At 39.0% G+C, this 24,982-nt stretch overlaps 2 protein-coding genes across 5 annotated transcripts; one reads left to right on the forward strand and one right to left on the reverse strand.

Moving 5' to 3' along the window:
* Positions 1-459: 459 nt before the first annotated feature.
* On the forward strand, positions 460-12,218 carry LOC130602937 (OTU domain-containing protein 4-like). Of its 4 annotated transcripts, none has more exons than XM_057416270.1 (7): positions 460-599; positions 1,911-2,031; positions 4,687-4,845; positions 5,402-5,540; positions 6,584-6,853; positions 7,619-7,659; positions 9,574-12,218. In XM_057416270.1, the coding sequence occupies exons 2-7, from the start codon at positions 1,978-1,980 to the stop codon at positions 10,813-10,815; spliced, it is 1,905 nt and encodes a 634-aa protein (XP_057272253.1). In that variant the 5' UTR covers positions 460-599; positions 1,911-1,977; the 3' UTR covers positions 10,816-12,218. The 4 variants fall into 4 exon arrangements, with proteins under 4 accessions (XP_057272253.1, XP_057272255.1, XP_057272254.1 ...); XM_057416272.1 differs by having other exon boundaries at positions 4,687-4,770; XM_057416271.1 differs by having other exon boundaries at positions 4,690-4,845.
* Positions 12,219-13,819: 1,601 nt separating this feature from the next.
* On the reverse strand, positions 13,820-24,643 carry ABCE1 (ATP binding cassette subfamily E member 1). Its single transcript, XM_057416279.1, has 17 exons — positions 24,476-24,643; positions 24,134-24,219; positions 23,525-23,622; positions 23,015-23,132; positions 20,857-20,994; positions 20,677-20,746; positions 19,569-19,665; positions 18,772-18,861; positions 18,056-18,177; positions 17,161-17,382; positions 16,671-16,730; positions 16,528-16,586; positions 16,258-16,368; positions 16,020-16,162; positions 15,795-15,917; positions 14,892-15,003; positions 13,820-14,351 (listed from the first exon to the last, which is right to left on the reverse strand). The coding sequence occupies exons 1-17, from the start codon at positions 24,576-24,578 to the stop codon at positions 14,304-14,306; spliced, it is 1,800 nt and encodes a 599-aa protein (XP_057272262.1). The 5' UTR covers positions 24,579-24,643; the 3' UTR covers positions 13,820-14,303.
* Between the last annotated feature and the right edge of the window lie 339 nt (positions 24,644-24,982).

The following is a 24,982-nucleotide window of genomic DNA, read 5'->3' on the forward strand; positions in this document are numbered from 1 at the left end:
TTCCACTGGAATCACCATACTGCAGTTCCTTCTTGGGAGGGGGATGCTGTTTTATTTTCTGTTTGGGGCTGAGGTAACGCTGCATGTAGTGCTACTTAGGCAGGGCTAAGATATTCACTCAGCTGAACAACCTGGTCTAGTGGCAGCAGGTTTGGAACTAGATAAGGTCCCTTCCAACCCGAACCGTTTGTTTGTTATCAAGTCTTTCAAAATTGGATTGAAATGAATAAATCATGGATAAAATCAACTCTTAAATGTTATGTGTATGGGTAACTTGCAGTAGACAGAAAGAGATGTGGTAAATGTGGTATCACATAAGCAGTGCTATAATTACCATCTTTCTTCCTTCTAAATCCTAAGTTTGTGTTGTGTTTTATACTGGTGAATTTCTTTTTTCAAAGTGATACGGTTTCTCTTTTTACTCCCTTTGCAGAAAACCAGACAGGGAAAGAACTGAGGATCCAAACCACGGCAGCAGAGATTGTAACTACTTTGGACTGTCTCCAGAGGAGCGCAGGGAGAAACAGGCTATAGAAGAATCCCGTTCACTCTATGAGATTCAGCAAAGGGATGAACAAGCTTTTCCTGCTCTTTCCAATGTATGCTTTTTTCACTCTTACCAGTAGTGCATTTTTTTGTACTTGTTCATGAACCTTTAATTTGCAGTTTTTGTTTTGCTGTCCTTGCATTGCAGTCAAAACAAAAGTTAAGGATGTGTTTTTTACACTCGGTTCCTCCATAGAAATATGCGACTCTACAATGCGTTATAATTCAAGATAAGACACATACATAGCAGTATCCTTTAGAAATAATAAATGTTGACCACACATAGTTCTTGAGGTATTTAGATATGGTAGACACATGAGATTCTGAGCTGCTTTTTTTGTGTTCTTCCTGTCTTTGGAAGGCTTTGCACTCACAGTTACTCAGATGTCTCGTATACTGGAGTCAAGCTTCGAGGTGAGGACAGAACTTGCTCTGAAGTACAGTTTAATTTAGCTGAGAAATAATGCAGTAGAATGACACTGTGGTGCTTGAATTAGTATCAGAGATGACTGGTTGATTGTTTCTGATTTGATACACATAAAACCTGTTTCATTTATAAGTGGCTTTTTCTTTCTAGCCTGGGAACTTAACTGGTGTCATAAGTAATGCAAATTCTTTGTCAGACATGCTCTTTTCCTGTTGTGGAGCTGAGCTGGCTTCAATGGACTTGTCTATGCCTGAGGGAAGAATGTAGCCTTTAGATTTTGAGAGCTAAATGATGCAATTTTAAAAGAAAGTGGATTGGAGTCTCACCACATCCAGGAAGTGAGCACATCCTGTGTGTAAAGAGCTGCTGTCTACATAGGGTTATTCTAGAAGCACGTGAGGCTGTTTAGATTTAAATTCTAGGGCAAACAGGAGCAAGAACCAGACAGGGAAGAATTGAGGTGAAAGATGTGCTTTAAATCTCTTGTATTGTGGAAGTGGCTTCCTGTACTGTACCTTTCAGTTCTTAAGCAGTAATTACTTTTATTGATGTAATCAAGAAGAAATGTACAGCTCTTCTGCACTGCAACGAGCAGACTGAAGCCTAATGGAGGGAGGTTGCTCTTGCTGTGAGCTGTAGTTAAGTGTGCTCACCTGCAAAAGGAGGGTGTGATTTAAAAGCAGGTACTGTGAAGCAGTTTTTGCTTGTCATGCAAACTAATGACATGAATGCTTTTTAAAGGATTCTTGGCAAAATTTAGCAATGAGTGAAAGAGTGGCTGAATCTGAGTGATACTGATCAAGACTGCTCCCACCCCACACTTCTGCCTATCACAGTGCTAAGAATCTGTCATAAAGGCATAATATATTAGATGATGTCAAAGTACCATCAGACTATTTGCGTGAATTAATATTTCTGCTTTTGTAAACTTCTTTAGAATCAGTCAGTCTGTCAGGCTGCTACACAGACTGTGGATAACTTAAACCAGAAAAAGTTCTCAAGTAATGAAAGAAGAAACAGCAAGTGGACATCAGAGGTGGAAGAGCAGAAGGATAAAGGTAAAAACAAATGGTTTTAGGCCAAGGCTTTTTTTTGTTTGCTTGTTTTTATTAACAACATCAGAATTCATTCAAGATGGGGCATCTTTTAGGCAGTGAGGGGAAAATTATCTTAAGTAATAGTGCCAAACTAAGCTAGGGTCAAGGTAGCAAAGGTGTGGTTTGGAAAGAAAGTGCATGTTTTCCTGCTTTGTGAATGTGGCAGAGAGTAAGCTCTGTGCTGGGATTTTGTAATAAATGGGAAGAGGAATGCGAGAAACAAAAATACTGTCAGAGCTACCCCAGATTACATCCTGTTGAAATCATAGTGAGTGTGGCATAAAGTGTCAGTGGGACGAGTATTAGGAGTGCTTACTGGAGTCAGTTAAGAGAAAAGCAGATAGAAAGAAGTATTCAGTGTGGCATGGTTAAGAATTGGCAGGCTGTGATAAAAAAATGAGGGGAGAAGGTGGTATACAGAAGAGTTGAACACACACACACACACACACACACATTTACAGTAGAAAGAGCTGTCACATGGTCAAAATCTGTTTGGGTTTTCTCCCTCTGCCCAATCTGTTTTAATGCACTTCAGCTTCTCTTCATTGAATAACCTTTCCTTTTCCATGAGGAAGTGGAACATAACAATAATAGGTAAAAGCTGTAGCTGTGAGGAGATAAGTTACTCAATCTTTGTTAAATGCAACTGATAGGGTTTTTTTTTGTTAGCTTTTTTTTTTTAAATGATTTTTTTTTTGTCCTACCAGCTTTGCTATAACTGCACGTTGAATTTGTTCTTGGCTTTTTCCGTGGTTTTTTTTTTTTTCTGAGTAAAAAATCTCTAGCCTCCTCTTAAAAGCTGTTCTTTCCCTTCGTTTTTAAATATATTCTTTTTTTGTTCCCCTATCTTTGGCAACAGCAGATCATTGCTGTTGTGTATTTATGGTACCTGTGCTCCATACTCCCTCTTTCACCATGTAATGCCACCCTGAATGCTCTCACAAGGACTGACACTGCCTACTTTTCATTCTCCAAACATCTGAAAAACAGTTTTGTTTGAAAACTGGTTTCATCACCAATGCCAAAAAGAGTGTTTGTGTGGAGAAAGCTCTTTCCTATAGTGCCATGAGAGATTTTGCTGAAGTGCGTAGGATGTACAGCTTTCTCCGTGTGTTTTGTGATGCCCTGGGTTACATTGCCTCTTCTGAAACTAAGCTAAAAGTCCCATGGGAATAAACTGCACTTCCTTCTGAGTATTCAGAGATTTCTATTGGTGCTTGGGGGGATTGGCAATAATTCTCATAACCAACATGGATTTAATTTACATTGTCTAGTTGCAATGGTGTATATACTAAGCTTTTTAAAAGTACATGTCTGTTTAGCAGCTACTATTAAATTACATGCATGAATTTGATAGACAGTAGTCAAGTAACCAGATTTGAACATAAGCTACAATGTGAAGACGCTGTAAAGATCTTAATGTATGAAGATAATGCCTTGACTGTTTTCAGGACCGCCTCCCCCAAGTGTTTGCTGGTGCTCAAGAAATCAAACTTTCTGCATCATTTTGAAAACTTTCTAGATATTTTGAAGCACTGAAACCTTGTAAATTTATCTGTCTGTAACTCAGCCAAAACTAGACGAGACTTTAAGCTTCTGCTGTCTTGAATATGGAAAACATTTTCACTTTAAGCAAAGTATGAACTTACTGTTTTTTCACTAGGAGGGATTTGGGATGGATGATGTGTGTTTTAAAGAGACAGCTATATTTTTTCACACTTCCCTTAGGCATCACCAAAATGGTTAACAAATATCAGTAAACAATTCCTGTAGAGCTTTGAAAACCCAGGTTGAAGTAGCTGCTCTGTTACTGCCCTAACAATTGTTTGTTTTAGGATGCTTTGATCTTTGATAAAAAATTGAAATTTAAGTTTTTTTTTAAGTAATATGTGCTGAGGTAGGTTTTGTTTTGAAGGTTTAACTTGGGAAAGACAAACTTTTAACTGGCTTAAGTTGTGATAGCCGTAAATGGTGTAATGGTTCATTTACTAGGTTATGTCTTGGTGTTACAGAGTCAAATTCCAGGCAGATCCACTTAAGTCAGAAGCTTGAGCCAAATTCATCTGAGGTAATCTTAAAGAAAAGACCAAATTTTTGTTTAATGTTATTGCTTCTCTGGTACACGATTAGCAGAGCAATAGCTGCCTTTAGAGCTGTGATTGCTGCTGCTGCTTTACAGCTTTCAGTGAAATACTTCTAAGGTTGGAGGCTTATATTGCTGTTGGCTTTCCTCAGCCCCTGTAACCTATACTTACAGTCTTTCTGAAATCTGAGTTCTCAAATCTGGGCTATCGAGAGCATTTACCAATCTGGATTTGTAATTGCTTAGTACAGTCTGTACTTCAAGTATAATGGGACCACAGAAGATTTGATCTTTACTAATAGCTTCTGTGTTAACAGACCATGATCTCTGAAGTTCAGTGAAGATTTGTGGCCTCTTGTTGGATTTTTAACTTTTACTCTTCTTTCAATGAGCAAAATGTTACACTAGTACAATAGTGATTGGGTGCTTAGCCCACATTGTATGTAGTGTGGCTTAATACCTTTGAATGTCTTTTTGAAAAGTAAATCTTACTATTAGACTAGCTGTGTCTGTTGTTTCTAACTTTGCTTTAGAAGAATAGTCAAGATGAGAGTTGTCCAAAAGATTCATCTCCTTTGGAACAAGTAAAAACAGATTCTCCGATCCTTGCTGAGCAAGTAAGAAATGTTTGTTTGATTTCAAAGTTTTCCAGTCAGGAGACTTCAGACAAAGGGGAGCTGCATCACAGCCATGTATGTATTCTAATACTGGCTTTTAATTATATGGTCATGTTTATGGTGATAAGTGCTAGAATTATAGAATCTGTTACGTCCAACATACAATGTAAAAGGACAGCCCTTGACAGAAAAATGAAAGTATATCCTCTCTCTTCTGAGGGAGGGGTGGCTTTCTACCTTTCTGCTAAATAGCTATGCTTTTTACTTTAAACTCTTTACCTTTTCAGATTTATCTAAGGTTACAGGTAATTGTATATGAGGATGGCTTTTCTTTTGAATAGGATATACTTAAACGTAATGCTTGTGGAAGTGTTACAGCACTGATGGCTGGCTGTGGTACAGGCACATTCTGGATAGAGCTCAGTGCAGAGTTCTTCACACATTGATGTAATGGATCTCAGATCTGTTACATATACAGTCTGATATGTTACTAGTTAATACTTTGCTGTGGTGATGGTGAGAGTCTTGATATACTGAGCCATCAAGCCTTTTTTTGATAGAACTCAGACACATTAGGGGTCACCAGCAGTGGTGATTTGGAATAATTTAAAGTGATCTCTTTGTTTCATAGAACCTGACAGAATGCTTACCGAGTGTAACTCCAACACCCTCACCAGTCTTCTCTGAGGTGCATTTACCTCCAGCAGTGCCTTCTGTACCAGCCATTGTGCCAGCTTGGCCAAGTGAGCCAGCAACCTATGGACCAGCAGGTTTGGAGAAATACATAAATCAGAAATTACTCGCCCTAAAGAATACTTTAACTGTCTTGCTAAATTGAAGATGCCTCCAGGAGCCACTGTTTTGTGTAACTTCATATCCCAAAGGCAGTCATTTGTAGGAATATAGTTTCTTACTGCTGAAAGCTCGTTATAGTTGTAGTAGATCTTTGCCCATATGTATAGTTTGCTTTACTCCCTACCTGAAAGTGAAGACAGATGTGTACTCAATTCTCTGTTTTTCTCAAATGGGGTAGCATGGAGTTTTGAGAGGGCTTACTCTGAAGATCTGCTTAAGGTAGAACATGTCAGCGTGTTGAAGCTTGGTATGTGTTTGTGCTCTGTGTCCCATGTAATAAGCTCCGTGAATCACTAAGGACTCAGCGTGGATCTTGTATGTCTGGAACTAATGAGATCCATTTGGACCTGAACTACAAAGCCATTGTAATCTTATTTCTGTGTTGTGTATCTTCACATATGGAATTAGCTGAGATTCAGTACTGCTCAGTAGATCAGGTGCTGTATTTTCTCTCTGTTGTTTCTATACAAGAACTAGCTTTCAAATCAGCATAATGTATTCACATGATACAGTAACGATCCTGTCATACCTGTCTGCATCTGTGACAGAAAAGCCCAGTTAATCTGTGCTGTAAATTAATCGGAGTTGACAGTGAATGACTAATCATAATGAGAACTGCAGAGAGTCACATAATAAATATCAGTTCCTCCTCTTTCCCCTCTATCCCTTCTTATTTTCTTCTGGTACTCATATTTTAAAAAGTAAATATGGGAAGACTTTTTCTGGACAGCTCAACTGTTTCCTTCTTTTTGAAAACTATTCTCTACATTTAGCTAAATCTTCTCTTGTGTGTAACTTCCTGACTGAAGAATTTCTTCTGTATCTTCCTGAATATCTGGGTTTCCGCCCCCAACCTTTTTTTCCCCCCCTTCTGTTGTTTGAAGCCTGCTTTCCCACTGTAATTTTCTTTTGTGATTGTGTATAGTTGAGATCATACACATATATTTTTCCCCCTTAGGTATTCCAGCCCAAATACCTGCTTCTTCATTGATGCCAGCCCCAGCAACGGGACCTGACTCTATTGTATCACAGGCTCAGGTAACATCTGCTCCAGTTGCTGGAGTTCCAGTGTCGCTCCAAGCAGTTAATCAGCCTTTAATGCCTTTGCCTCAGACTCTGAATCCCTATCAGGATCCGCTATACCCTGGATTCCCTTTTAGTGAAAAGGGAGAAAGAGCTGTTGCACCCTCTTACTCCCTGTGCAGTACTGGGGAGGACTTGCCTAAAGGTGAGAAGCTGGAATAAGGTCTGGGCTATGTACTGGTTTTCCTAAGAAGTTCTTTTCTCTAAAACTGTAAATAAAGACAACTCCGTAGGTCCTGTTGTTAATCTTTGTCAAAAGATCTAATTGTTGTCATTCAATGATTTATGGCATGGGAGGCAATATTGAATAGAGTGGTAACCTTTTAGCTTGTGTTGCTAACATTGCAGTTACTTCAGTTGGATATACCTGGAAATCTGATATAATCATTTTGTGGTTCTCAGCCTGACACACCATAACTTGGAAGTTTTGTAAAGGATTTTCTTTGGAGAACTTCTTCCTTTTACTGTAACAGGTTTTCTCATGTAATCAAAAGCTTGGAAGTTGCTGAGGATTTTCTTAATGGTATGAGAAGATACAGGTTTTGGCATACACAGATACAGAATATGCCTATAAAGAACATCTTGTGTCTAACTGCATGGGGGTGTTTGTTTACTGAACTGTTTCTTTTAGAAGTTCAGCTCTGCAAACTGTTAAAACTGAAATTTAAACTGCAGTTGTGTTCTAGATATCCTGCTGGAGGTGTTGGGGGGGGGTGGGTAGGAAACAAATCAAACAATCAAACCCCAAACCTAAAAGTGAAAGACAGACATGCAAGCAGCAACTTAATACCAGTGTGCCAGTGTGTCTCTATTGAAATGGAACTTTGTTCAGGGACTGATTGTTGGATGAGATGAAGTGTAGTATTTTAGGTCTTCATAGATATTTTTCTTTTTTTTTTTCTTTTCCTAGATAAGAATATTCTCAGATTTTTCTTCAATCTTGGTGTGAAGGTAATTCTTGAAACTTACCTTTTTTTTATTTGTTATACCATAAAAATTATGTGTATTTGGTAGCACTCTGAGTGCAGAAGTTTGGTTGCTGCAGCTGTGTACTTAAAGTTTGTATTTCAATATGTTATCACAGAACGGTTTGGGTTGGAAGGGACCTTAAAGCTCATCCAGTTCCAGCCCCCTGCCATGGGCAGGGACACCTTCCACTAGGCCAGGTTGCTCAAAGCCCCATCCAGTCTGGCTTTGAGCACTGCCAGGGATGGGGCAGCCACAACTTCTCTGGGCAACCTGTGCCACGGCCTCACTGCCCTCACAGGGAAGAAATTTTTCTTAGTATCTAATCTAAATCTCCCCTCTCTCAGTTTAAAACCACCTCCACCCACCCCTCCACCCCCATCCTGTCACTACATGTCCTTGTCAAAAGCGTTTCTCCAGATTTCCTGTAGGGCCCTTTAGGCACTGGAAGGTGCTCTGAGATCTCCCACAGAGCCTTCTCTTCAGGCTGAACAACCCCAGCTCTCTCAGCCTGTCTTCATAGGATAAATCTGTGTTCTTTCAGAAGCAGAGTACACTGAAAGAGGAAAGCCCCTGTGACCATGTCTGTGTACTGGCAAAGCCATTGTAGTACCAATCCCTAGTATGTCTCGGGCTTGTTCCACGTGGCTTTGGCCATAAGGAGTAATTTTCTTTGGTGGCTGTGTGTGAAAACAGAGAATGTTCAGCACCTTACAAAGTAAATTCAGATTTGATAAATATGTGCCTAATACAAGTCTCTTTGCTTAATAGAAAATCTGTAAGTCATTAGCAAGTATCACTACTAGTGTTTGTAGTAGTGGCTTTGTTCCACGTGGCTTTGGCCATAAGGAGTAATTTTCTTTGGTGGCTGTGTGTGAAAACAGAGAATGTTCAGCACCTTACAAAGTAAATTCAGATTTGATAAATATGTGCCTAATACAAGTCTCTTTGCTTAATAGAAAATCTGTAAGTCATTAGCAAGTATCACTACTAGTGTTTGTATCCTCAGCCTACATATATTTGGGACTGGCCTTTCTGGTCCTATATATTATTTAGGATATAGTCTGTCATTTTGGTGCCTCAGCACCATCTGCTAGTCCATGTTCCATTTTCTAGCTGTAACCAGACAGCACAGCAGACCTGGGAGCTACTTCCTGCATCACCCTGGTCCCCAGTCCTGCCATGCTGTTATCCACATGCTTGCTGATTAAGGGTGAACTGACTGGTTCCTGTTGAGAGGTCTGAGTGGGCTTGTCAGGATGGTTTGCTCAGGGGATTGTTTATACCGATGGGACACGAGACTGTGACAGACTTTGGGCTCTGTCCTCAAGTGACTCCAGAGTTTCCTTGGACAGCCATGTACCTCCAGCTGCCTTGTATGGAGTCCTGTATGGCCTGAAATACGTACATTTGTCATGTTGTATTATAAAAACATGTCATACAACCATAGAATGGTTTGGTTTGGAAGTGACCCTAAAGCTCATCTAGTTCCAACCCCCTGCCATAGGCAGGGACACTTTCCACTAGACCATGTTGCTCAAAGCAACTTCTGGTTGTTTCAGTCATTATCCTTTAGAATTTTGGAAAATGAGGGGCAAATTACGAATTAATAATTGTGATTATGGAAAATGAACTTGAAACGTGTGTCTTAAAAATGCATATCTAAAGCTTGACTTACCAGCATCATGTGTTTAGATCAGCTATATAGAAATTGTTACCCAGTTTTCTTACTACTCATACTTTTTGCCCATTTCAGTGGCATGTGGAAGGAGAATTTAAAAAGAACATCATCCTTTGCTTCCTGTAATTAACTGTTTTAAAATGGTAACTGACTTGGGTGCTATTATGTCTCTTCCAGTGACCAAATGTTTGTGTTTTTGCTTTCCCCCTGTCTTGCAGGCATACAGTTGTCCCATGTGGGCACCTCATTCTTACTTGTACCCCCTGCACCAGGCCTATTTAGCTGCTTGTAGAATGTACCCAAACGTGTCCCTTCCTGTGTACCCGCACAACCCATGGTTCCAGGAGGCACTGCCGGCTCAGAGTGAGAATGAACCCGCACAAACAAACAGGCATTTCCCTGTCCAGAGTGAGGCCCGATCCAACGGCCAGGTCCCACAGGTTGATGGTAGGTCTGCATCGCTGCCTCTCATGATTCCTGCAGCTCAAGTGTCGGAAAGTCAAGGACAGGTCTGTGTAGAATCAGAGAATCCAGTGCAAGCTCTTCATGCAAACTACGAGGAGTCCCTGAGAGGGAAAAATGTGTTCCCACAGCCACACTTCGGACACAATCACTTTCTAGGAGCTGTTCCAATAGCACCTCCTTTCTTTCCTCACTTTTGGTATGGGTACCCAGTTCAGGGTTTCATCGAAAATTCAGTAGCGAGACCTAGTGTCGTTCTGTCACCTGAGGACAAGGAGGCAGCTGCTGGCACCTCTGCCGGCATGTATGTGGCTAAGGAATGCAGCCCTCCAGTTCCTGGAGGAAACTCTGCAGAACAACTTCAGAGGACTGACAGCAGCAGCGGGTCCAACACTGTGCCATTCCCTGCGGCTGGTGCAAGAAGACTCCAGGAAGCTCCAAAGGAAGCTCCAGCTAGGGCATCTCAGCTAGAGCAGACTGGTCCTTCGGCTTCTCTGGCCAAGCAGAAAACAGCTGGGCAGCGAAATCGTTCCCCACAAACACTGGGGACTGAGAGGCAGCCAGCAGTGCCCAGCACCCTGCCAGTCCCGTCAGAGCCGAAAAATGAACCGAAACTCAGCATTCCCAGTCGTAAGGAGAAGAGTGATAAAGGTAGAGAGTCCAAGGGCACTGGCAGTCAGCAGACAGAGAGCAGGGTGCAGCGCACCAGGGAGGAGAGCTCTGAAGATGAGAGTGAAGTTTCTGATATGCTGCGAAGTGGGAGATCCAAGCAATTCTATAGCCAGACTTACGGAGGAGGTAGAAGGCCCAGGGTTGAGTGGGGTTACTCCAGCAGGGGAGGGTATCAGTTCCAAAGAAATGAGGAAGCTTGGAAAGGGCCACCTGGCAGGGGCAGAGATGATGGCTACCAGTGTCAGCGGAACTTCAGAGGGAGGCCATACCGCAATGACAGGAGAAGGGCAACGCAGGGAGATAGTCAGAGGGGGCAGCAGACATAGAATGAGTGGATAATTGAAAATGTTAAAATGCATAAAGAGATTTGAAGTAGCAGTTAAAAATCTTTGTATTTCCTTTTAGTAAAGTTCAAAATATGTTGTTTAACTTTTGGCGAGTGAAGACAAGGAGGATGTGAACTATCATGTGTTTTTGGGGGGATTATAGTTTGTTTGGCTTAGTGATTTTTCCTAAATGTCAAACCAGGAAAAAAAAATAGGTTTAGTGTTTGGTAAGCCTTTTTCCCCCTACAAACAATAGGGTTTGTGATAGAAGATACGTACATTTACTGAAGTGACAAATTACAGCATTTGACGTGGTCTAGATTCTAAAATTGACGGTAACATTGCACCAAATAGAAATGTAGATTTTATCGTACAATGCCTTAGTTCTGAACTGAGCTAAAGGAATTCTCAGCCTACTGCACTGTTGTCTTTGATGCTTCCAACCCAAAGGCCTTTCATCTCAAAACCAGAAAATAATTGATCTGTCAAACTTGAATGTTTCTCTTCAGTGTGTTACACGTGTGGCAGCCAGATAGCCCTGGGTCTTAGGTATGTTGTATATAGTTCTTTTCATATTCATAGGGTATATTTTTGAATTTTACAAAGCATTTATTTGTTGAACTCAAAATCAAGACAGGCAGTCGAGAATAGCTGGGTATGAATTCATGAGAAATGGCTGTTTCCACCAAGAATTCTTAACGCTGGGGTGACTAGAATGGTGCCTATGCCGACTGAATAATGACAAAGACAATAAAAATGTAGATGCTATGCATTTCCAAAATAATTCTGCACCTGTTAAAATAGCAGAAGTTTTTTTAATGCCACTTTAACACTAATGCACTGACAAATCCTAGATATTTTGTGAGGAGAGATGCATAATGGACATGTGACGTTTTTTAAGTTTGTATGATTGAGCTACTGTTCAGTATTGTTTTGTTGTTGCACTGCTGATGCAGATTCGTGTTTTGCATGTACAACTCCTTGCTGGAACTACTCTGAAAAGCAAGATGGAGTGTCTCTGTGCACTCTGCTCTTTCCCCACCATTCAGAAGAAAGTGGCTTCTGCCTTATATTTTTACACTGTGTTGGAGTTCTGATGCTGTTTCTTCTGACCCTGATCATGATCCCTGCAGTGTTCCTGTTGCCTTTGCAGTTTGGATGTTCAGCTGTCCAGACTCTGAGAGCGCAGTGTGCAGTGTTCACTCGGCTCCGTTGCTCTGTAAGATTAACTGTTGTGTATATTTTTATATCTCTGTATATAGCAGCGTAGGTGATGGTACCTTCTGTTCGTGTCCCAGGTAGTACGCCCTTGATTAGGCAACTTGAGTGATAGCAGTGTGGTAATTCTTTTCAGATGCATGCTATGTATAAAACCCTACTTAAAATAAATGTTTGTCTTTTCACTTCCTTTCTAAATTGTATTTACGTATGTGAAAGTGTTGCAGTGACATTTAATATACGGGTTTGTTCCGATGGAGCTGCTCGTAGACAGCAGCAGAACTAAACCACTTACTACGTGGGCAAGCTATGAATTGAAAGGGGACATGAAATGGATTTCTTGTTCTAACTCAAAATGGTGAGGGGTAGGGGCTGTGCTGTGGGGTGTTATTTTAACCTACTTCTTGTAAGTGCATTCAGGATTTTGAAAGATGCCATCTTCAGTTTTTCAGACGGAGACTTAAAAAGGGCTTCCCGTCATCATTCCTGGGAGGTCCTAAAATGTAACTACAGTTGTAGCTCAGTCTGGCCAGCAGTCACTGGAATAATCACTCTGTACTAGAGCAGGCATTTAATTGTGGGCTTTGTTGCAAGAATGGAGGCCATGTGCTTTGCACAAAATTCCTGGGAAAACAAAGGCATGGCAGTAACTGGTGGGGCTCGGCTCTTAGAATTTACTTCTAAAAATTGACTTGTACTATTTAAGATGTACCTGTGCCCTACCTTACTACTCTACCACAGTTAAGGACTGAAATGTGCCCATGTAGCATCTTTTCCACCTTCCCTGTTGACACAGTAAATAGTTTCCTCTGGTTTTGCCGAAAGACTCATAGTTTGAATGGCCAAATTCTTTACCCAGGCCAAGATGGTTTAGGTTGTAGGATCCCACTGGTGTGTAGGGGACTATATGTAATATTCAGCATGTAATGAACAGCTTTACCTTACCCTAATTAGGACTGATTAACAGAAGATGCGGAGTTCAAATCCAGAGGGGTTTACGCTCATCTGCATGTCTTAAGTTTTAGTTAGCGTAGAAATTTTTGTCTCAACAGCTGCTGGTGGTGAAGGCTGTACTCATTACCTGTACTTCGTCATGGAGTAGCTCTGCTGGTATAATGCAGATGGACTGTTGGTGAGAGACAGACATAGCAACGTAGTGTGTATATAACACCTGATACTGCCAAGGTTATAAAACAGAATGGCTTTAAAAAAACAGTAAGACAAACCTCTGCCTTCTCCTGTAACTTACAGAGCAAAAATGTCCATAAAGAACAGAGCTGTGTTTTCTCTCTTATAACACTTTTCACATGCCACTGAAGGCAGAGCAGAGAACTGTTGCATGGACAATAGCCTTCCTTCCTGTCTCCCCTAAGGACCTTACTTCCTGTGAAAAAACATTTGCTTCAATTTTGTCTACAGCAAGGATAAAAATTCTTGCATCTTAAGCATGTACAACTCATTTCTCCATGGGAAGCACTTACTGATGGAGGAATGAGTTGGAAACCCCGGCCATTAACCTTTCCTTATGGTGTAGGTTTAAGTTGCAGAAGATTGAAAGGATTTTTAGTGGACTCTTTAAGACGTTTAACTGAATACTCTCCTGTAAGTAGGTCTGAAAAGATGCACAGGTACAGGTGACTAAAAAAGGCATAGATTATCTTCCTTCATATTGTTTGTACTCCATCTTTTGTGTGTTCTTTACTGCAGCATGAGAAAAGGTGTGCATAATGACAACTGAAATAAATCACTCATTCAGCATGTAAGAACTTTTGCACTGTGTCACAGCTGTAAGTTAAGAGGATGTTTATTTATGAAACCCTCATCCAGAGAGATTCAGCCTTTTTAAAACATGAGTCGCTTCTGTATCTTGATATTTTTGGTAAGAGTCCCTCTGGTAGAGAAAACAGCCTTGAAGATTCTTAAAATGAGGGAGTTCAGTCACTATGTGGTATGTGAATCGGATCTATTGAACTGAAAAGCTCCCTCAGATTTTGAAAAATCAGGAGACTCATTTGCACAATTTCAAGGTGGTCTATTTTGAAATTATTACACTGAAAATAGGGCTGTCTCAGCAAAATACAGAAAGTGGCAGTTTTACGTGGACTAGGATTTACACTGCTACTGGTCTTGGATGTTACAAGCAGCAAGAGATTTTTAAGCTCCAAAAGATTTAAGTGTTCTAAAACCTGATTGAGCCTTCTCATCCAGCAGTGTTTAGATTCCAATATGCATTTCTATATGCCAGTTACAAAGATGCTCAGATCCAATATTTAATCATCCAGGAAAAAGTAGTTTCCACTCTTCTTTTGTTCAACATCCTTAGGAAGAGAAAAAAGGTCAGTGTTACTCAAAGAATCTTTGGCAGATTTGAACACAGTTGAAATAAAGAGCCATACAGCTGAACACTTTTCTGTTTTCATAGAATGGTTTGGGTTGCAAGGGACAATAAAGATCATCCAGTTCCAAACCCCCTGTCACAGGCAGGGTCACCTTCCACTAGACCAGGTTGCTCCAAGCCCATTCCAACTTGGCCTTGAGCACTGCCAGGGATAGGGCAGCCACAACTTCTCTGGGCAACCTCTGCCAGTGGCTCACCACTATAACAGGGAAGCACTTTATCTAATATCTAATCTAAAACTTCCTTTTTTCAATTTAAAAATATTTCCCTTGTCCTATTCCCCCACATGCTCCTGTAAAAAATACCCTGTCCAAATTCCCTGTAGGCCCCTTTTCTTACTACTTGTTTCATATGCTGCTCTGAAAACTACCAGGTTAGTCTTTGTTTTTGTTCCTTATTTTTAAAACCTGGCTTTATATGACATAGTTTTGGCTTTATTGTAAAAGTGCTTCTCTCTTACCTTGATTGAATTGAGTTTGTTTATTCTTGGTCTGTAATTGTTGGGGTCTCTTCTAAAAGTGATTTCAAGTTGAGATAAAAACTTATTCATTCCAGCCAAAAGAGTTTGTGGACTGTTAAGAGAGAAGAACATTCCAGCTCAACTGTCAGAAGTTCTATACTGTGCAGATTACAGGTAGTTTGATCTCCACCCTGAGCTCATTCAGGTCTGGTAACACAAGCATGAACTGTGTCTGACATAACCAGGATGTGCTACATTTTCAGTCAAATCACGTCTTGGACAAGAAGTCAGTAACTACCACTCTCATCCTTTGGCAGTTATCTCAGCAACATGTTTACTTCATGTGGCTCACATTAAGTACTTGGTTATTACACTGGTCTAAAAGCTTCTAGTGTTTCAGACTGCTCCTCCAGAATTCTCTGTAATTCACATGAAATTATTTACAGGCATGTACCAAAAGGGACAGCTTTGAAAAAGTAAAACTCATGGACTGCATGTGTTAACATGTTGCTGTCAAGACTTGGACTTACTCTGCACATAGGTACATACATTAAAAGAAAGCAGTGTACTAAGGGTATCTTCAAGATATGTTCCTAGATATACTTTACAACTGGTGCTTTCTTTCATTCCTTACAAGTGCCACTTATTTCTGACAGAAATTTGTGTGCAGCTGCTTAAGGTTAATTTAAACAAGGAGCTGGTCAAGCTTAGGTCAACCTCATTTTCTTTTCCTTGCTTCAAAACAAAAGTCAGAACCTTCACAACACCCATGGATTACATTAAATGCAGCTTAAATTTCAATGGGCAGGGATGCTTCACCTATTTTTGTTGATACTTTCGATAAACAATTTATTCCTGCCTTGTTCTCCTTGTCTTGCTTACTAATCCAAAGAAGCCTCTTACCTGTTGGCAAGTGTGTTCTTGGAAGGAATACCATCAAAAACAATCACACGATCAGCAAGGTATGTAGCCATGATAAAATCATGTTCTACCACAAAAGCTGTTTTTTTAGCATGGAGAATGAAACTGAAATAGAAATTCAAGAAAAAAGAGAGAAACAGACATGAAAGTGAACTTACTGTAAAAATACTGGGAATTTCAGTTCTTTACCCCTCATGTCTACTTTACCGTTTAATGACTCTAGCAGCCATTAGACGTTGTTCAGAGTCCAAATACGCTGAGGGTTCGTCAATCAGGTAGACATCAGCAGGTTTACCAAGACAAAGAGCTAATGCGACGCGCTGCAACTCACCCCCAGACAATGTTTGAACCTATTGGGGTAAGAGGGAAGAAGGATGTATTTAGTTCAGAGACAGGCAGAGAACTAAAGCAGAAAAATTAGCCTGTTGTCTTGGGCAATTCATACCTCCTGGTCAATGATGTTTTCTATTTGAAGAGGTTTCATGACATCAGTTACAAACTGGGGGTGTGTGTAGGCATCCCTGATCTTTTCATGCAGTAGCTGACGGACACTTCCCTAGTAAAAGAAAAACGCTGACCCTCAGTTTTAGGCACCAGGCCATAAGAAAACATGTAACAGAGCTTTCTGTTCCGGGCATAAAGAAGTTTGACTTGCGTATTTCAAACATACTTTTTGGAGCAAACACAATACTTAATAAATAAAGCTTAAACATACCGTAGATTTAGGACTGATCTTCTGTGGTTTGTAGCTGACATTCAGGACTGGAACCTCACCTATGAAACGATAAAATCTATAATGAAAACAAGAGCCTGTCCAGTGTCTTCAAACTAGGTTTCAACTAAGATATTAAGCATTACCTCCTTCATCAGGTGTAAGTCTTCCTGCAAGCATCCGGATAAACGTAGTTTTGCCAGTTCCTAAAATAAAATGAGAGTTATAAATTATGTCTGACTTTTTATTAAGTTAGAACTCTAACAATTAAGTCACTGATACAAAAAGACAAAAACTTCATAAAAAATACATTTTTCAAGTTAGACTGCTTCAAGAATTCCTATGTTCACTTCCAGCAAGCAGCACTTCCTATTGTTTTTTCAAGGTGCAACATTCTAGACTTGTGGCTAAGCTCACCAGCTGAAATGTCATCCTGCCACTCTAAGTTCTTGAAATGGGGTAAGGGACAAAACCAATGGCATCGGTAATACACAGTAATTCTTGCTATTTAGAGAGCAAGCTTATGCCACATCTTCACTAGGTAACAAGCAGTTCAACCTGACTCAAACCTAGTCATTTTGAACCCTGAAAAATGGCTTTAGGAGAATAGTTAAGGCTGCAGAAGCAGTTTCTTACCATTTTCCCCTAACATCACCATAATTTCAGAATCCGTGAATTCTCCAGCTACTATGGATAGTTCAAATTCTCCCATCTTTTTTTTCATTCCTGGATATTTGTACATACACATCTTTTTAACCTCTTCTTCATTAGCAGTCTCAGCGACTTTAAATACCAGAGATGCATCTCGGAACCTCAGATTTTCTGTTGGAACATAGCCATCTAAGAAAATGTTTATGCCTACAAAAGGAGGAAAAAAAATATCATTAAAAAAGGTCTACAACAGAGCAATACAAGATGAATTTCAGTGCTTGGCTGTCAATTCCCACTGGGTAAGAGCAACACTGGATTTTAAAGGACATGTTAAAATGGGGAACAAACTCTCCTACTTGAAGTGTGTACATTATGTAAACTGAGGAAAATCTTACTAAAATCATAGAAAGGCTGTAGAAGCTCTTCTTCCATACCTGATATTAGTCACGTGCATAGGGTTTAAAGAAACTACTGCTGCTGGACCTGTTCTCACAAAACCAGCTACTACCAAGTCTCAGTGCTACAAGCAGGGCCAATTCAGTTGAACACTACACACCTCTGTACCGTGCAAACTTTCTCCTGACCTTTCTCTACTATTTATAAGGTATTCTATGTAACTCCACTGTTTACAAAACACCTGCAAGTATAAAAATTATGTCCTGAGCAAGAGACAAAGAGCATTTCATAATTAAGAGTTTTGGGTTGAGGTGTAAGTTTAGGGTTAGGATTAGAAATTCCACACAAATTAAAGTGGTAGTTTGTTAGTTACTGAACTGTAACAGGAAGAAGACATGTTCCCATAACAGACAAGTAGCACTTTGCTACCTTTCTTCCCTAGAATTTTCTGGGGCATGTTTAAAAAGAGAAATACAGCAATTACCTTCTCTTACGCTGAAGGGCATGGTAACAACACCATAAGCACTTGGCACACCATACAGGCAGCAGATAAAGTCAGAGAGATAATCTAGCACACTTAGATCATGCTCTACAACAATAATGTACCTGAAAAATAGAGCCAGAGCCATGCTTTTACATTTCAATATAAAACAGTTTTTCTTTTGTACTCTACTCCTGCATAAGCAAAGCTATCAACACGATTCTTACTTAATATGCTTTCTTTTATTAATACTTAATAAGGACAGAGCTCAAATCTCTGATAAGCCTTTTTTTTCCCCGCAAAATTCCAATAAAGAGATGTTGTGAATGACGAGTTGAAAATCCATCTTCAGCATAAACTGGCAGCTTCTTTATGTGAGTAAAAGGATGTTGATCCACTGGAGCAAAAAATATTTAGCACATTTTAAGAAAAAAAAGAAAACTTCATGAGAAGTGGATGAAAAAGCAATATTCAGGTGAAAAATAACCACCTCTGTTTTCACCTCTTTATTACCAAATGCTGAAACAGTACAGAAACTAGAGGAAGTAAGTTTCCAAAATGCAAAGAAATAGTGTATTACCGACTTAGAATATTTTAAACATCTATTAGTGTATCATGCTGAAAAGTCAGCACTTCTAGGTAGATGGGCTGGATGTTTCTTTCCTCTGTAAAAAGGCATATTATTACAGTCTAGCTAAACATCTGAAGTTTGTACTTACCTGTCAGGATTTATTAGAGATCGAATAGTGATGGCAGCCTTCAAGCGCTGCTTGACATCTAAGTAGCTAGAAGGTTCATCAAACATGAAGCTAGGACCCGAAGAAAGAATAGTCTTGATGAATGCAAGCTTTATACATATTCAAATCTAGTACTAATATTTCAACCATTAAATTCACAGAAATAAAACACTATCGTTATTTACACTGAGGGACACAAAGTATGAGAATTATGTACTGACACCTGCCTTGAATCTCCGATGACTGTCATGTGAAATTACTAAATGATTTAAGTGTTACTTTCCTGAAAGCTCTGACAAAGTTATTAAATGTTACAAGGTATCAGCAATCAGTTAGGAATCCCATGCACTCATGAACTGAAAAGCACAAAAGTACTTGGGAAGACTGGAACCAGGATATCTTCCCAAAGAGAAAAACAACAAAGCAAACAAGAAAACCCACCCAAAACCTGCACCAGCCAAACAGAAGCCCAGCCAAACAGAAAAGCCACAGCCCAAACAATTTGAAGCAAGCAAGCAAACACACACACCCCCCCCCCCCCCAACTCTTGGGATGTCCCTTTCTTGGTCCCTAGGAGTTAGGAAACAGCATGGACTAGACAGTGATTATGGAGTAAATAAGGATCTCAGCTGCTGAATTGGTAAAAACAATTTTTTGTTTGTAAATCCTTTTCTTTAAATATTTCAAACAGAGGTATCATTTCTAACAATAAATGTAAATCAGGGGATCACATTCCAAGACAGATTATGAGAAGCGATGTATAACAGAAGTAAACATACATATCAGCCTTCTGAATGCAAACAACTGCACAAGCAAATCTCTGAAGTTCTCCTCCTGAAAGGTCCTCAACATTTCTTTCCTTCAGATGGGTTAAGTCTGCAAATAAGTGGTTATTTTGAGATATAACCAACGCAACAATTCATATTTTTATTACCTACAGAAACATGTATAATCACAGCAGACATCCTACACAGGATAAAACCAAGAAAGTAGTAAAGTAAGTGTTCAGTTTACAAGTAACATTATGATGCTTCTGTATAAGTCACAGCAAGTTATGGCTTCTCTGCAGCATTTGCTCATTAATTTGTACAGCTGCATCATGCAGAGGAATTACATTTCTATTTGGCTTTCCGTCGTCTATTTTGCAAGATTCCCAGCCCTAAAAAAAAACATCAGTTAAGTGTTTCATGTTAGACCTGGCTGAAGAGTTGTGATTTTCAGGAAAATCAGGTCTCCCAAGTGTTACAATCAATGGGTGAAGCTAGTATTTTCTCATCAGCTTCAGGAACAGCCAATTTCAAGAATATACTGTTTCACTAATAAGTTAAGTGGGACGCAAGGACCATGCTCTTGATGGCACAATGTAGCCCCACCATTACCACCCACATCTACCACAAAGAGCCCTGTTGTTAATTTAGCAACACCTAAATTTAACAACAACTGAATTCAAAGCACCTACAAAAACTTACCAGGGCTGGACTATGCAGATGTTCTTCTTATTAACTGCATTATTCTCAGAAATCAGCTATAATCAGCTGTATATAGGATTTTAAATTGAAATAAAATGTTTTGGAGGTTTTTCTGTAGTATTTTCTATATGCAATGGCTCCGACAAGAAGGGATGCTAAGATTTTGCCAGAGTTGTGAGCAAGCAAGAGAAGCAGATGGTAACTAGAATTTTTCCAGATTTAAAAATAAACACTGTTTACCATGAAACAGAAATTGCATTGAAGTCTGTCAACTAGCATTTATCAATTAGTTAGACTAAAGCACCTTTACTTCCCCCCACCCTTTTTAAATGGCATAATTAAATCATCACATTAGTAATTAACTTTTTTTTTCAGTAAGTATGAATTTATCTGATGTTTGATTAAGAAATACACTTACCAAGCTGCTGACACACAACAGTTTGTGTCTTGGTTTCATCCTTCCTATCCAGAATTGATCCCACTGTTCCCTGCATGATAGATGATAGTAATAATAATAAAGAAAAAAATCATCTTTTAACACAAGAGAAATATTACAGGAGAGGTTTCCAGCTTTCTCTCAGCTCATGAGATTTCTTACCTTTGCAGCTTTAGGGATCTGGTCCACGTACTGAGGTTTAATGATAGCTTTTAGGTCATCTTCCAGGATCTTGGTAAAATAATTTTGTAATTCAGATCCTCGGAAATAAGTCAAAATTTCTTGCCAGTCAGGTGGATCCTGTGACAAAATCAAAGCCTGTGTTTACTTCTACCATTCTAAAAACATCATTAAAAACACCTAATTGTAAAATTGTGATCAATACAGCGAACAGAATATGCTTGCAAGATAAAAAAAAGCCTGGAAAATAGCAAGTTACCAAATGGTGATGTTGCCTCTGCAAAGTTTCCATTAAAAGGAAGGAAAAAACTAAAAATATGCCATTGCACAATGGAAAGCTGAAGTTCAGGTATTTTCCTCCAGGTGTCACTAGCCCTTTAAAGAAAGGGCATTTTTAATTTACACTCAGGACATCCAAAACCTTATTCAGACAGTTAAGAAGCTGTGAGTGAAACTACCTGATGGGCAAAATGGAAGTGTGGATTAGTGTAACTGCACTTTTTAGCTATGAGATTTAGCTAACCCAAAGGAAAAGGATTTCACTGATAACATCAACTTGCACAAAAGAGGTGATAAAATTTGGACATTTTCTCTGCTTCTAGCAAATGTTGTCAAGAAAACAGGAGGAGACAAAGGAAAACTGACCAAAAAAGAAAATAGAAGAAAAAAGAAAAAAGGACCTGTTGAGAGCAGTCACCCAGGAAAAAGTCACAACTCGTACACTTTTACACAGCAAACTGCTCTGAATGGTGCTGAGGTACTTATTTTGATGGTAAACAGCAGCACGGAAACAGAGTGACACAGCCATATTTCCAAACCAAGCAAATACACAGAGGAAATGCTTCATAAGTTTTACAGCAGAAGCAACACTGAAGATTCAATTCATACCACTTGTTTCTGTGGTCATGATTTGGTTCTTCACAGGGAAGTCTGATTTTGGAAGCATGGTAATTCAATTATGTACACATTCAGAAAGTCAAAAGTTTTGATATTTCTGCAATACTACCACCTGAAACAAGAAGTCCACAAAATAACATAAACCAGACTTGAAAGAGAATGGAAAATCTAGCTGGGGAATGATTATTTCTTTGCGGGTTTAAGTGGTGGCCACAAAGTGAATGATTTGCTAAAACATTACTCTCTCAGGTAAGGAAATGTATGAAGAAAGTTGGAACACGCTCGTTCCTATAAGTCCCTGAAAGAAGGAGTGTACACCAGAATTCAACTGTCACCATGTAATTTGAAGATGAGAAGGTGGCAACTGAAATACTGTCCGATAAAAAGAGTCATGGAAACTACTGTTTATGTCTTTTCTCTAGTAATATTCACTCTTAGAGTAGTGCTAGGTAAACAAACCCCTGTAAATTATTTTCCCTGCTGACTGCAGTTTGACTTAGTGTAAAGACAGAGAAATGGTTTACAATCTTCCATGAAGACCAGCAGATTACAAGTTTATCTATGTCTGGTTCTCAAAAAAGACTATCAAAGTTTCCATGTACCTAGCAACATGAAGAAACTAAGGATTTTCAGAAATCAGCATTAGTGTACAGTGGGAAGTATTTTCAGCAACTTGTCACAACATAGTTTATAAGAGACCATCTTAAAAAGAGAGATAAAAAAGCCTAAGACATCACAAGGATATATGGTAAGTGCTCATAAGCACTGGAGCTGTTCAGATAAAATCAGTGTTGAACTTGGTACAAACTCCACAACTCAAGCTGTCTAAATCCCCTGATGGGGAACAGGTTAATCATGCAGGGAAAAGAAGCTGACAGTTTTAAAATCGTATTAAAAACCCCTTATGTGTGACTTAAAGACAGAAACTTACTGATACTGATATTTAGCAAGTTACACCTATAATTAGCATCCTTTTCTTTCTTGAAAGATACAGAGACTTTGCAAAAAAAAAAAACAAACCAACAACAAACAACCCAAATTCCCCCCCCCCAAAACAAACAAAACCCTCTTTTTAATAACATCCTTCTGCTACTGTTTCTGCATGGAGTAGGTCATTGGCTGTTTAATAGGGAAAGTGCCAATGTTCTTGCAAATTCTACATCATTCAGACACAAAAACTCAGTGGAAAAAATCTAAGCACAGCTATCTATAATGCCAACTCTACTTTACTGCTGATACATACATCGTATTTTCCAAGATTTGGCTTCTGTTTTCCTGCTAAAATTTTCAAGGCAGTTGATTTCCCAATACCATTGGTTCCAACCAATCCCAGTACTTCACCTGGACGAGGGATAGGTAACCTGTACACGACATCAATAAATTTGGATTCCATTAATGCCATCACACACCAACATTTGGAGGTAAAGTAAAGGTTACAATGTGCTTTCAGACTTTCTGATTTTTTTCAGCCTACTTTGTTAACTTGCCAACAGATATATAATACAAATTAAATCAATATTCCTTAATAATAGGTCGTAAAAATGATTTAAGAGCACACTGTTCTTTAAACAAGAGCTCTGCAAAATGAGTATTAAAATTGTATTTTATTGTAATACTTTTTAATAAGAAAGCAATTAACATTCAAAAAAAGAAGCTATTAAGGTAATAACTGGTAACACTTTCATGTGAACTATGTTTGTACTATCAAAACCTTGAATTTTTTGTCTCTTATGTTGGCTAAAAAATAAAATACCTGTGAAGTTTGAAGGCATTGGCACAGTATCTATGCGTGGTTTCTTTCTCCAGGTTGCTAGGTAAGTTAACAATTGACAAGGCTCCAAAAGGACATTTCTGTAATTGAAAGAAATATACAGATTACTGGTGCACACAAACAATTTATTAACAAAATGCTATGTTCTGTACCGCACCCAGCTAGGCTTTTAAATACTTTTAAAAGAACTTTCACCAAATTACTTGACTTTCATTTACACAGTCAACTTTCCAAAGAAGTTTTATGTCACATATTTCAAATTAAACAGCATTTTAGACTGTCAGCCTACAACACAAATAAGGCACACTGCATATGTTCTCTAGCTCCTTTACAAAAACATCCTTCTACTGCTAGGTGTGTGTAAACACAAACAATCCCAAACAAAATCAAAACCGCAAACAGAAAGTTACAACCCACACCCTGCAACCTAACTGGTTCAGTAAACTGACACAGTACTTCACTTTCTATACAGTAACAACAAGGTGTGATCAGTCAGGGAAAAATCCAGCTTTTTGAAGTTGCAGTAGGCATTACTAAATATAACAGCAAAACCAAGAAAGTTTTATCATTTCAAATAAGGCAGCCTTTTACCTTGATGCAAATACCACAGCCAATACAAAGTGTTTCTGAGATCCAAGCTATTTTGCTCTGTGATGTGACTTCTATGCAAAGTTTTCCTGGTGAAAAAATAAGTAAAATTAACTCAAAAAAGTTTCTGTAAATCAGAGCTCTTGCTACCAAATTCCACAGAGGAACATGTAACTGACTAATGTTCACAGAAGCTTCAGAGCATTCGAAGACTACAAATTGTTCCTGTTCTCAGGCTTTATGAAACGAAGCACGAATGATAAACAAAAACCTAGCTCCTCCTAGCAGAACATTACTTAAAACTTCTCCAATCACTTAAATACTTGGTTAAATTACATTTCTTACCCATTCGAACCACAGGACAACTTTTCTTGCATTCTTGCCGGCATTTCTTTGGCTTACACTTGTCATGGTTGACAATAGCAATTCTTGTTAATTTGTCTGCCATAATGCACAATTTTGGGTTAAACACATGCACCAATTATGAGGAGGAATAGTGAGAGTCTCACAGACCTTAAGAGAAAAAAACAAAACCCAAAAGAGAACATAATTACTGACAGCATAGGGAAAATCATATATATATATATATGAAGTTATTACAAGCAGAGTTCAGAGATGTAAAAAGGGGATAATGATTTGATGTTTCTCCTCTTTTAAGCAACATGGTGAACAGGGCAAAATCTCAGATACAAGTAATACAGGTACTGGTATGTAAATAACGGCACAAATCTTGCATGTCAGCTTTCCATCCCATTACTATTTCTCCACTGTAAACATAAAACTGCAGTTATATCTGAAAATGTATTTGTTTCCAAGAAAAAGATGTTGTAACATGAACACAAGAATGTATAC

The sequence above is a fragment of the Pezoporus wallicus genome, unplaced genomic scaffold (genome assembly GCF_028554395.1).
Source record: "Pezoporus wallicus isolate ANWC-B61680 ecotype Strahan unplaced genomic scaffold, APGP_CSIRO_Pwel_v1 contig_8732, whole genome shotgun sequence".
In the NCBI taxonomy this organism is placed as follows: Eukaryota; Metazoa; Chordata; class Aves; order Psittaciformes; family Psittacidae; genus Pezoporus; species Pezoporus wallicus.